The sequence below is a fragment of the Eleutherodactylus coqui genome, chromosome 6, assembly GCF_035609145.1.
Source record: "Eleutherodactylus coqui strain aEleCoq1 chromosome 6, aEleCoq1.hap1, whole genome shotgun sequence".
In the NCBI taxonomy this organism is placed as follows: Eukaryota; Metazoa; Chordata; class Amphibia; order Anura; family Eleutherodactylidae; genus Eleutherodactylus; species Eleutherodactylus coqui.
The window spans coordinates 169651397-169665111 of NC_089842.1; the positions used below are offsets into that span (position 1 = coordinate 169651397).

General features: G+C 45.8%; 1 protein-coding gene across 4 annotated transcripts in view; it reads left to right on the plus strand.

Moving 5' to 3' along the window:
• PPP2R5E (protein phosphatase 2 regulatory subunit B'epsilon) overlaps positions 1 to 13715 on the plus strand; it is a 93415-nt gene that overhangs the window by 20505 nt on the left and 59195 nt on the right. For 3 of the 4 annotated variants that reach the window (XM_066608190.1, XM_066608189.1, XM_066608193.1), the window contains exon 2: positions 3194 to 3357. In XM_066608190.1, coding sequence (XP_066464287.1) covers positions 3201 to 3357 — 157 coding nt within the window. In that variant the 5' untranslated portion in view covers positions 3194 to 3200. The remainder of the gene's footprint in view (positions 1 to 3193; positions 3358 to 13715) is intronic. The other variant, XM_066608192.1, reaches the window with a different exon arrangement.

Consider the following 13715-nt stretch of genomic DNA (forward strand, 5'->3'; position numbering starts at 1 on the left):
CTGCATCCATCTACTGGAATGTCATCCTGCTCTCATGTCCGCTCCTTGCTGGCGCTTCTACCCTTCTCTTTAGTTGGATGTCCATTTGTGCATTGTCAGTGTTCTTCTCCTGGCCTGAGATACGACTCAGTAATACCTATATGATTAATCTATGGCTAATGCACAGCGCACTGCTGCCTGTTGATGTGGAGCACAAATCAAACTGCTGCCTTTATAGAGAAATTCTTCTAGAAAGCTGCTTTTCCTGCTCTATATTCATTGGCGAGGATTTCACACTCACTATGGGATATTTTATTTTTCTGGCCTTTTATTTAGTACACAGCAACTGGAGATCCCCAGCAGTAGTCCCAGACGAGGCTGTCATGTTGGTCCCTGTGCACACGGCAGAGCCAGCGTGACTCCTTGGGCCACTGAAACAACAGTCCGCCTTTTACCGCGATTAGCGTGGGATTTGAAACGCTGTGCTAATTGAAGCACTGATTTTCGGGTGCTGTCTGCTCTGTTTTCGCGCTACTTAACGCACCTAATCACAAGGATGTCAAACGCTGTACAAGGTGTTCAAAAATGCTGCTCAAAATCAGCTAGTATTACATTGGTTTGTTATTACCTGTCTATCTGAAACGCCTGGCCTTTTTCTTCAGGTGGGCCCTGTGATCTCTTTGTGAGCAACTCTGACTTACTTTGGTTCACGTATTTTGAAAATCAGTTTGTTAGTTCTGCATTCATAATTCCTGTGTGATATTACATGGAGCGTACCACACAAGCCCTTTAGAGGAGACTACGGACACTGCCATCACAGTTACTGATGATTAGGGGCTCCTGTCGCACAGTTGTAATAGAGGAGATCATAGCTCATCCTCCTGCCTATACACTTAAAGCTCATGTCTACAAGCAGATGTGTAAAAAGCTGCGTAGATCACGCAATATTGTACTGCCATGGGAGCCGTACATGTGTATGCCTGTTGGCAATGTTGAATATGCTACCCATAGAGAACAATAGAGCTGTACGTGCGTAGTGCACGCTGCCATAGAGTACTTGGGCAGTCTGTGGCATCATGGCTTTCTCCGTTGCTCCATTGAACATTCTCCTAGATTGCCCTGGCTGCCCAGACCCTAGTGAAGGCCTTGAGCGCTGCCATGTATTTAAGCCTTTTAAGCCGTAATAGGCCAATAGACAAACCTTGTCAGGTACAACACAAAAGCACGCTGAAGTCTCCGAGTTGAGTTTACGCTGTTGTTTTTTTTTCTGTAAGTCTGAGCTATTCAAATATTTACTTATCCCTCACCGTAAATACACTGCAAAAAAATCCACATTGTCAAAATTGCATGTGTGTTTTTTTTCCCCCCCTACTCTTTAGTATTCTTACCTTCCAAAAAATCTAAAGGGCTAATGCCGACGCCGGATTTCTGCCGCGTTGTACGTGGCGTTACCCTGCAGCTATTGGGTTCTATTAAACCTAATAGCTCAATGTTCATGCTGCGGAATTCCGCAGTGTGAAATAAACCGCATGTTCTAAATGCCGCTGGAATACACACGGCCGCCTTTCATTGTAGTCAGTGGAAGCCGGTATACTTCCGCTGTAAGTATGGGGGTTGGGGGGGGGGGGGGGGGGGTTCGGTCACAGCCATGGGCATGAGCCCTTAAAAGTGATCAAAAAGTCAACTAATGGCTCACACTAATGGCTCAAACGTTTTTGCTACAGGAAGTCTGTGTAGCCCCAGAGCTGATTTGCATGTCTCTGCCTACATGGACCACACACTGACCCATTATAGTCATTGAAGCGACACAAAGAAAAAGTCGCAACATGTTCTATTGGAAGACAGTCGCCATTTCAAGTTGGGTGAGTGTGCAAAAAAATATGGTGCGGACACAGAGGACGTCTTTTCACGGGGAGATGTGCCGCCAACAAGGGAGCATTCTTATGCCCTCCATGAATGAATGAGTGCTTGCTCATCCTAATGTTGATTGTGGGCATATTCCTATGGGCCAATTAGGCAAACGACCGGTCATGCCTGCTCCTCGGCTCATGTAATAGGGCCATGAGGTGGGCATCACACATTGCATTGTTGTGGAATGTCATTGGGGATTCCTCATCAGCACCATATTAGGTCTCATGTCCACGGGGTTAAAATCCGCAGCGTTTCTCCCGCACGCGGATCCGCGCCCCATAGGGATGCATTGGACACCTGCAGGTAGTTAAATACCTGCGGATGTCATTTTTCCCGTCAGGCGCGGATCCGCGTGCGGGGAAAAATCCGGACATGCTCCATTTTAGTGCGGGTCTCCCGCATGCTCCTATTGAAGCCTATGGAAGCCGTCCGACACCAAACAGAACCCTTGTCAAATGGGTACAAAAATGCTGCCCATTCACAGTCAATGCGACTGTTCCTTTCCATTAGGGGTACCATCACAATGCTGTTTTCAGCGACTGTGATGGAACCCCTAGAAGTAGTCACGCACTTGTGTGAGCACCCCCTTATATAATCAATATATAACCCCTCCTACTCTCTGTTATATATTTTTCCCATTATACCTCTCCCTCTATCAGAACCGTCCCATTGAACTGCGGCTGCAAATGGAACCCAGGGGACAATTCTAATGACCGGCATGTATTATGGAACAGCCATGCATGCAATACACTCTTGTAAAAGAACCGTCCGCATATAGTTTTTTTTCCTTTTGCTTAGCAAAAGGAAAAATTTGAGATTAAAATCAAGATTTTATTTTTAGGTCAAATCGCCCAGCCCTATTGTATGGCGACCGCCACTTGGGACTGTACCCTCACACAAAAGTAAGGTGACAATAGGAATTGGGGTAGAGGCGGGCTCTCCTGACAATGGGCTGATACACAACCTCCAAGGACTAACGCTTGCAACTGTACAGTGGGAGCTCTTGATTTAACCCTTTATGGATTTTGTATAGTTGCCTTGCTTGACTGTGAAGCTGCACTTTTTGATGTTCTTTGGCTATATATAAAAAATGTGAAATTCGGTGACTAATTCTTTTTAACATTTTTGCTATTTCACTTTTTTTTTTTTTTTTTCCCCTCAATGGAATGTGGAAAATGTGTGAAACTGTCAACAAGCTATCACTTTTTAAATATTTTTGGGAATGTTAAAGCAAAATAAGCATTTATCATTACTAACCCTGTGTATTCTACTACTGACGCTTGCTTTGTCATCTTGTCTTCAGTAGGGATATGTCCTCAGCACCAACCACTCCTCCATCAGTGGATAAAGTAGACGGATTTTCACGGAAGTCCGTCCGAAAAGCCAGGCAGAAGAGGTCGCAGAGCTCTTCACAGTTTAGGTCTCAGGGCAAGCCTATAGAGTTAACGCCTCTGCCTCTGCTTAAAGGTAAGTGAATGCACCATGTGTACCAGCAATCAGGTATATCCACGGCGGGATCATTTCTATTATACAGGATACTTACATACAAATGCGCCAAATACACGTGCATGATATGTACAACCTTTTAGGCTCTGTTCATATTAGTGTTAAAGGGGTTTTCCAGGCAAATACTATTGATGATCTATCCTCAGCATTGATCGGCTGGGGTCCACCGCTTGGGTGCGTGCTGTTAGCGCCACAAAAGACGGAGGTACAGAGTGGAAGCAGTTTGCTCAGACCTTTGTAGTGACCGGTGTTAGTAATTGCAGGCACATCTCTCTTTAAAATCGATGCCAGCTGCACCTGCACTTACTGGCGCCAACTTCTACACAGGGGTCTGAGCGAACTACTTTCACTCTGTTACCCCTGTGTGTTGTGGTGCCGACAGCAGGCAGCTGATTGGCTGGGATCTTGAGTGGTGGCCCCCAGCCGATCAACTATTGATGACTTCTCCTTTGTGTTTAAACTGAACACCTGAGTGAACGTGCAAACTGTGACATTGTTTACTCAGGCGAACGATTTTTCACTCCATCTAGAGGTCGCTTACATGGTTCAATATATAGTGTAGTGGATTTCTGATCATCTGGTAAACTAGTAGAGGGGAAGGTTTCCTAGTGAGACGACTGACCGCTACAGCTTTTGCTTTCCACTCTTCTTGTGCCTCGCAGTTTAGCAAGTTTTAAAATGGCATTTCCAAGCTGTTGGGCAATGCTCTATCAGAAACCTGTCCTTCTGGAAAGCCTGCTTCTTCACAATCGGCAAAAAGAACCAAACAGTCTTACTGTTCATACCTTCTTCCTCTGGAACATGTATTCCACTCTTTCTGCACTTGTCCCCTCTATTCTCAGGATCAACTTCTGGCCCCCTAGCAATATGCCAGCACTTCACAAGATGCGAATACCCCTTTCGAACATTGCTGATATGCTGCAGATTTTGGTTCAGATTTCACCCTTTCAACTGAGTTTAAATTGAAGTGTGTGAAATCTGCTGCAGATCTGCACCAAAATCTGCAGTAAATCAGTGATGTGTCAATGCACTCTTAAGGTGTTTGGCCGATACAGCCTGTGTACCTGCGTCACTTGGTTACATTAGGCCCAATGTCCGCGGGCAAATTTGAGTTGTGAAAGATCCGCAGTTCAAGCCGTCCATAGGGAAAACTTGCCGTCAGCACTTGAATTTGGACATGTGGATTTATTTTCCGGATTCTGCATGCAGAAAACAATTGGCAGCGTGCTCTGTTTTAGTGCTGGAAGTCTGATCCGCAGCCTCTCCGTAATTGGCATTGTGGGCTGGCTAATGATTCCACGGGAAACCAGGAGTTTATAAAAAATAATTTAAAAAAATGTATTGCGCATGCGCCAGCCGACACTTCCATGCACATCCACAGTACAGACCCGGACAGGAATGTAGGGTGGCCCGGCCGCAACAGGGTTGGATTCCACTGCAGGCTCCCGCATGCGGTATCTGACCCCACCCCTTCCCCGTCAACATGAACCCTTGCACATCTTGAATATCAACTAATGGTTCCTGATGCAGTTTTGTAGTAGTAAATTCTGGCTTGCTATTCATATGAATTACGTAAGAAACCATTACCTAGGAAATACTGAGGGGAAAAAAACGAAGCGCAAATGTTTACTATTAAAGTGAGTGGGATTAAAAGAAATGCTGCTCGCATGTAGAGGGAAAAGCACAGCAAATTTTCTGCTATAAGGGTACTGTTAGCCTGCCCTCACACGGGACTGATTTCCAGAGGAATGTCCGCAGCGGACATTCCGTTGCAGATCAGCTGTGGAATGCCTGCCTCCAATCCCGCACCTTCTGGTTTTGAAGAGGATTTCATTGTGAAATCTGCAGCGGAGACGGCGACGTAATTGACAGTTTCCGCTCAAGTTTTCTGCGGGTTATTTCCGCAGCATGTAGATGAGATTTTCAAAATCTAGTCCACTTTGCTGCTACTGTAAATACAGCAGGATTTCCGTGCGGAGGGTCTGCATGGAAATTTTGCAGTAATTCCGCCATGTGTGAATCCAGTCTAACTGTTAACCTGCGGATCTGCTACAACAAATCCGCAGCATTTAAGCAACTTGGAAAAAGACCCTTAAAGGGGTTTTCAGGATATGTATTCATTAGGGTGCCGCCCAAATTAAACGGGTGAATTAAAGGGGTTGTCCCGCGCCGAAACGGGTTTTTTTTTTTTCAACCCCCCCCCCCCCATTCGGCGCGAGACAACCCCGATGCAGGGACCTAAAGAAAGCTTACCGGAGCGCTTACCTGAATCCCCGCGCTCCGGTGACTTCTATACTTACCGGTGAAGATGGCCGCCGGGATCCTCTTCCTCCGTGGACCGCAGCTCTTCTGTGCGGTCCATTGCCGATTCCAGCCTCCTGATTGGCTGGAATCGGCACGGGGCGGAGCTACACGGAGCCGGCATTCTGCACGAGCGGCTCCATTGAAGAGAGCAGAAGACCCGGACTGCGCAAGCGCGGCTAATTTGGCCATCGGAGGGCGAAAATTAGTCGGCTCCATGGGAACGAGGACGCTAGCAACGGAGCAGGTAAGTAAAAAACTTTTTATAACTTCTGTATGGCTCATAATTAATGCACAATGTACATTACAAAGTGCATTAATATGGCCATACAGAAGTGTATAGACAGACCCACTTGCTGCCGCGGGACAACCCCTTTAATGTGCAGTCCTTAGGAGTGCAGTGAATGTCTGTCTGTGTTTTTCTGAATCCACAATCTGCTTACAGGGACATAAGTTTTATTATTCACGGGAGCCAATTGGCAATACAGCAGCTTGTCATTGTTCACATTGGACCTAATATCACTCCTATATACGTCGTCTGATGATGCCCGATCTCATGAGTTGTGTGTAGCATGTCCCATCGGAGAGAATACTTCCATTGTATGCCTGTTATCACATGGCATTGTTTAGGCCAACAGCGCCCCGCAGTTGTCTGAAGTATAGCACACGATGTAATTACTCCATTGGAGTTGACCTATTTACGTAATCAGGTGTCTCTGATAATGACATTGTTAATGTATGCATTCTGCATGTGAAAACAATCTTCACAAGATGAGCCTCATCTCATGACAGGTGAGAGTACATTAAGACTGTCACTTTGTATTCACACAGGTGAGTGTGATTTTGGTCAGTAAAGGCGGGTTTACACGGAACGAATGTCGGGCAAACGATGCCCGACACTCGTCCATGTGTGTCCTTGCTCCCATGCTCCTGCACGGGAGCTAGTATCGCTGCTCGCTCACAGAGCGGCCAGCATGAGGGGGTATGGCGGGGAGGCTGCAGGAGATCTCTCTCCTCTTGCTCCCCCGCCCCTCTCCATTGACATAACACAGCGGCCGTTCAGTACTGAACTGCTATTTTCACTGAACGATGAGCGATCAGCTCATCGTCCATCATTTATGCTGCATGAATGATGGACGATGAGCTGATCCTTCATTGTAAATAGTTCAGTACTGAACGGTCACTATGTTAAGTCAATGGAGAGGAGTGGGGGAGCAAGAGGAGAGAGATCTCCTGCAGCTTCCCCGCTGACAGCTAATGACAATAGTATGTGTGTAGATGAGTGTGGGGGCATCGTGTTCCCGACAGTCGTCCTGTCTTAAAGGCCCTTAAAGTGACAGTTTTTCATGTCATTTCTTTTCTTTAGCCGCGTTTTTCGTGTGTGAAATGTGTGTATTTTTGTTTGCCACTTCCTGGTTGTTTGTTTCATGTGTTAAAAATACATCGCACTCATGAAAATCACATGCAAATCGCACGGCATGTGATGGCGATGCATTTTTTTTTTAATGCTCCCATAGAAAACATTGGGCAATTCTTAATGAAGAATTGCACGAAAATAGGACATTCAGCAATCTTTCTTATTCTTAGACTATCTGTCTAAGGCCTCCTTCCCACGAACGGATTTACGCCGCGTAAATCTGCGGCAAAAATCCGCTGCGTTGCACCCTGCTATTAGGTTCTATTGAACCTAATAGCACAATGCTCACGATGCGTAATTCCACCGCGGAATTACGCACCGTGAAATCTCCCGTCCTCACCCGCAGCATGTTCTATTTGCCGCGGGTGTACGCGCTGACGGCTTCCATTGCAGTCAATGGAAGCCATCCGTTCACGCTATCTCCCGCTGCAACCAGCGGAAGATAGCGTGAAAAAACGCTTCCCCGCCTACCGCCGCGCGTCATATGACGCGGCCGGCGTGTCACGTGACACGGCCGGCCGCGTCATGTGACGCGGTGGGCGTGTCACATGACGCGATGGCGGTGGGCGGGGAAGCGTCTTCACGCTATCTTCCGCTGGTAAGTATGGGGTCTCTGGGGGGCGCCGTGACGGGCTTCACTGCGGAATATTACGCGGCGGAGCCCGTCACGCTCGTGTGAAGCCGGCCTTAGAGAAGAATTGCTTGTAGGAAAGGGGTACTCCTAGATATTTTTTAATCTCTTCTATTGGTCACCGTCAGATGATCGGCAAGGACCCACCTCTCAGATCCCCGCTGATCAGTTGATTCTTCGGGTCGCTGTCACTGCAGTCAGTGCTGGAAGCACAATGCGCTGATCATAGTGCAGCGGCCTGGATTGAAACTGCAAGTGCAGCTCCTAATGGATTTAGCAGAAACTGCACCTGCAGTGCCAACCCGAGCTGTTGGGCTATGGTTAGCACATTCTGCTGACCGCAGTGACTGCGGCCCCAGGAATCAGCCGATCATCTATTGACCACTTGTCTGTCATCAATAGGTTACTCTAGCTAATCTTGGAGATTGGAAGCCTGGTATAGATGAAGCTCACAAGGCTTCCCAGTTTGTAATGTGCTTTATATCACAACTTTATTGTAAGTGCAGCCTAAATGTCCCTTGTGCCTCAAACAGGACCCCATGTAGCCAGAGAGAAATGGTCTCCGAGCTGAACTAGCCGCATAGATAGAACTTTTAATAGCATGTCCTTAAGAAGCCGGAGCCTCCTGATCCTGTGATTTCCCTGTAGCCGCCCGCAGCACAATTCTTTTTAATAGCCAAAATAGATTTAAAGATGAGACAATGGCAAGCACAGTTTAATGTTTGTGTGTAGTTCAGTATATCTGTATTGGAAACTCTTTGCTCCTTTTCACACTGGTGTCATTGCTACTTTCCTTTTTTTACACGGCACCCATGAAAGTTTAGCTACATTGCCTTAGATTGGGTCCATCAGGTACCTAGAAACAAAAATATGATGGAAAAGCAGGAACACAAATGTGATCCAAGCCTTTCAATATTCAGTTACTTTTGTATGTACGCAATAAAGTAAGACTTTGGCTGGACTATGACAGATACTCTGAGATCCCAGTTACGGTAGATAAGCTTAATCAATTAAACCCCCCCATAGACTAGTTTAGGCGCTCCTTTCATGTGTCTGCAGACACATCTTAGAGCATCCATGCAGAGAGAAATGTGCAGGAGCTCTGTGATCTCCTCGTCTGACAGCTGAGGTCACAGAGCTTTGCCAGAGACCCACCAAGTTGAATAAGTGCGGTTTCTGGGCATGCGATTGCTATGATAGCAAGTCACAGCGATCACAGAAAACTTTGTATGTAAATGAAAAAGTTTTATACAGTTGTTTAGGGTAAATGTTATGAATCTTATTATAGGATTGTTTTTTGTTTTTTTTTCTCTTCCTTGGCTGCTTTTTTAGCTGTGCTGAAAACGCAGCCAAAATGCTGTCAAAATGCATGTCAGCACCAGTAAATGCAGCCTTGAAAAATGCAGCGTTTTTGCAAACACCTGTGTGAGGGGAGCCTAAGGCTATGGCTACATGGTGACTTTGCCATGACACAGGTCGTGGGGCAAAATATGTTGTGTAGCTCTGTGGCATCGCAACATAATGCAAGTCAATGCAGTCACATTAAGGCTAGAAAATTGCCATATCTGCAACACACCGATCGCAAGGAACTCAAATCCTTTGATTCTCGTCATCGACAGCTCATGGTTTTAACATCACCATGTTGACTTTCATTATGTTGCAGAGTTGCGCTGCGATCCCTGACCACATGACCTCTGTCGTAACCAAAGCAATTATATGTAGCCCTAGCCTAAAAACGCATGTTTTTTCCCCCTTTTTAAAATTTTTCTTTTTATTTCTTTATCGATCTATTGCACTTTTGCTCTTCTTTTCCCTTATGGAACGGGAGAACGAAAAAAGAGCTCGCTAGTTTATCATTTCACCAGAAAAAAAGCACAGCATTATGAGCTGTATAGTGTTTTTTTTTTTTTATTTCTCCAGCATTTATGATTCAAAATTTAGCACGAAAACCAGGGACAGAAGTCCAAACGGAGCCTTATACGGTTTTAGGGCAAATTCACACATGGCTGAATTTATGTGGCTTTTCAGTGTGTAAACCATTCTGAAAATTCACAAAAAGTCCCTGCCACGTGTGAACAAGATTTTCTAGATACACAGAAGTTACTTGGTGGCATTTATAAGGTAGACTCATATGTGAAAATCCAAATTGTGGGGTGCTTTTTTTCCCCTCTTATTAAGGAAATGAAAAATTTGGAGGTAAAACTACAAATGTTGGAGAATTTGGAATTAATTTGCCATTTGCATGCCATAAGATTAAAATGCTTTATGGAACACGTGGTGTCAACACGCTCACTACAGCACTTGATACATTTCTTGAGGTATCTAGTTTCCAAGACTTTTGGGGTGGTCCAATGTTCTGGGTACTTCAGGAACTCCGCAGATGTGACATGGTGTCCAAAAATGACTTCCACAAAATCTGCCCTCCATAAGCCAAGTATCACACCTCCACTTCTGATCTATGCCGTGTGTCCAAACCACTGTTTACATCCACATATGGGGCACTTTCAGATTTGTGAGAAATCAGGTAGCCGATTTTGGGATGCTTTTTCTCTTATTGCCCCTTGAAAAAATTAAATATTTTGGGGCCAAACCTATATGCTATCTGGGAACTGAGCCGCTCCATTCAGTTTAGTAGGGCAGACTGATATAGCTGAGCACTGTGCTCGACCATCTCTGTCTGCGGCCCACAGGGGCCAATTAGCCGTGGGTTAACGACTGCGCTGCATTATAGAAAGGGCTGGCCGCTATCAGTGACAATGTAACTACACGTGGCCTGTCCCGTTTATTAGAGCTGCAGTGGTCAGCCCGCCCCCTCGAGCTGTTACTAGGCCAGCGCCTGGCAGCAGTACTGTCGGTGGGTCTGCGTGTGTTCATGAGCGGGCAGCCGAGTGCAGACAGTAGTCAAACTGGCAGGTCGGCCACCCCAGGCTGTATTCATTTAGCAGTCATGAGTTCGGTACTGCCTGCTCTGTCTTTCGAGTGGGTACTAATTCATTTGAATGTGCAAAAAATCACGTGACGTAATTTTCACACATGCGAATTCCACCTTTAAAAACTGTGGCATAATTTGGGGCTTTCTGCTAGTTTTCGCTGTGGATCCGCACACAGATTTACCCATCGACAGGCAATATCCATGCGCAGAACTCTTGACGTGTTTAGTTGGTGTTTGTATATTTATTGTGCAGCCCCAGACAACTCCTCTTCCAATGTCGCCCAGAGGCGCCAGAAGGTTGGACACCGCTTCTATGACAGTTCAAGGGGTTTAGAGTGGGAGCTTCCAAAGCAGAGGGGCTCTCTGTTCTGCCTAATGGAAGGGGGTTCTGAGACAAGCCCCGCTCTATGATGTCCATATGTCCTAATGGGCCATGAGACAAGCTTAACCTTGAGGAGCAGGGTGTTTAGGTCCTAAAGGACCAGACACTTTTTGGAGATTTCACCCATGTGGTAGTTTTATAGCCCCTTTTTTTCTCTCTCTCTTCAGTTTCAGTAAATATTTTTGCAGCTTTCTTTTTTCTCCCTGGAACATATAGGGATATTTTTTTCACTGACTTATTTTCTCTCCAACTTTTAGTTTTATTAATTCCCACCCCCCTTCCCCCCGCCCCATCCTTCAAATGTATGTTTTTTTTTAAAAAACTCTTACTAAAAGTATCAGAATGGGTTCCTCATTTTGTTTTGGACGTTTTGATATTCAATTTGTTTAATTTTTGATTACAGAGTGCCTATGGCGACTGTTTTGGTTTGCATGAATGGTGGGTCATAATAAAATTATATATATTTTTTTTACTGCTTTGTAACCCTTTTTTTTTTTAACCATCTATGTCCTCCATAACATTATATAAGACCTTCTGGGAGTCCTTCACATTTTTTTTTTTTTTTTTTATTTCCTACTTTTCACAAACTTTTTTCCTTTTTCACTAACCAAGCTGGTCGGACTCTATTAGGACCATGCAGCTCTGCTGTGACAGAGCACCCGGTGATCACCGTATTGCATAGTGGAAGTAATACTTCCACTTTAACCTTTTAGTATATAGCGCTCATTGAGCGCTATGTAGCCGAGAAGGCATAGGTGGTAAAAAAAAAACCAAAAAAACGCTTCTCCCTTTCCCACAGTTGAGGAGTCAACCTGCTCCTGCTTGATGGTTGTACTTCTGTTATCGGCTGGGTTTAAAGCCCTGGACCAAACGCTGCATATTTACTGCACTTGGTCCTTAAGGGGTTAAGTGCACATCAGCATGTAGCTGATTTTGGTGCAGATATGCAGCCGTTTTTGCCCCTTCAATTCAAATGCATTGAAGACATTTGCACCAAAAGCCGCAGCAATCAGTGACGTGTGAGCGCACCCTTAATGAGAGCATGCAACTGTTGTGCCTTTGCCATTGGACAGTTTTCCCTTACCTGTTCCTGTTCCCTTTCTCCTGCTTTGCTGAGGTTTTGAGTAACTTTTTGTAAATACTTTACGTACGTCTAGTTTTTAAGATGCATAACTTTTATATTTTTCATTGATTTCAAAAGCAAAATGGTGAATCCTGTAGCTTTCCTGCTCCTAGCGAGCGGCCCGGGGTGGGAGCTAACAGGGCTGGAGCACCTGCAGCAGGGGTTAACAGCTTTGCATTGTGCCTCTCCTCACTGCTGTATTGTTCCCCTGTTGTTTTACTTGGACGTCTATGAATAAATGTCAGTTCTCCTTGCTGGTGGGTGATTACCAACAGACTAACGTTGTCAGCACTTCAGACAGTGTCACTTTGCAGGAACCCCCCACCTTATTGACAAGGTGAAGGCTAGTGCTCAGTTGTCAGTGTATTGACACATGTAATAGAGGAATAGTGCATGATAGAATTGTATGATTAAAGGGGTTGCCCTATTACTAAGTAACATCCTTCCAATAAACTAATCTGTACTTGCCCTTCCTCCACCACCAGGATCCAGCGCTGCAGCCCTACCGTGGTGCTGGCGTCAGTTGTGACTGCTGACATCACCAGAAGTCAGGTGATCACTGCAGCCAATCAGAGGCTGCAGTGTCACAGCTTGTTCTCCTGGCATCGGGGGCTCTAAACCTGAACACAATGATGCCAGGAGTTCCGGAACGTGATGCTGCAGCCTCTTGTCGGCTCCAGTGGTCACCTGACGTCCATTGACATGAGCTGTCAAAACAAACCCAGGGACCACAGCAGGGCTGCAGCGCTGGATTCTAGCGGTGATGGAGGCATAGGTATAGCTCAGTTTATTTTACTACAACAGCCCTATTGAAGGGATGTTATCCCGGAACTGGACAACCCCTTTAAGTGCTCCAGAATAGTCATTTCATGGGAAGACAAGTATGTCCGGAGACCTGACAGATCCTCCGTAAATATACTGGTGTCTGCAGGTCGGAAGGGGAGTAATAAAGCAAGTGGTGCGGGTACAATGCCATCCCTTAGAGGGAGCGTATGTCATATAAGAAGATGACCATATAAGTATCCGTGTTCTGAAACGGCCCGCAGACAAGCTCGTACTGCTGAATTAGTCTGCATAGCTTTTGCTTCAGTAGCTTTATTGTTTGTCCCCTGTAGACTAAGAGAAAGACCGGGGAACACGGAGGAAAATTACACTTATAAAAAGAAAGATTACCATAGTGAGTGCTACAGAGGAGTGTCTGCCTTTAGTGCGATCTGGCAGTGTTCAGCGGCTCCGCAGATACTGGGAGATTTCCATAAATGCTGTTTATTTTAGCACAGAATAGTGCATGCAAATGTGGACAAGCTTTGTGCTAGGAAGGGCCTCAGCGTGGTTCACTGCCTGAAAAGGTGGCCATACACCTGCCAGCCAAACCTGGGTCAGGAGGCTCCTAGGTGCCAGAATCCTACTGCACATTGATGAGGAGCAAACACCCCGAAACAGCTGTCTGTGTATGGATTCTGGTTTGGTTTTCAATCCCCAAGACCTGTATAATCGGTCGGACATTGATTTGCCAGAAGGCTGCCATCCAAT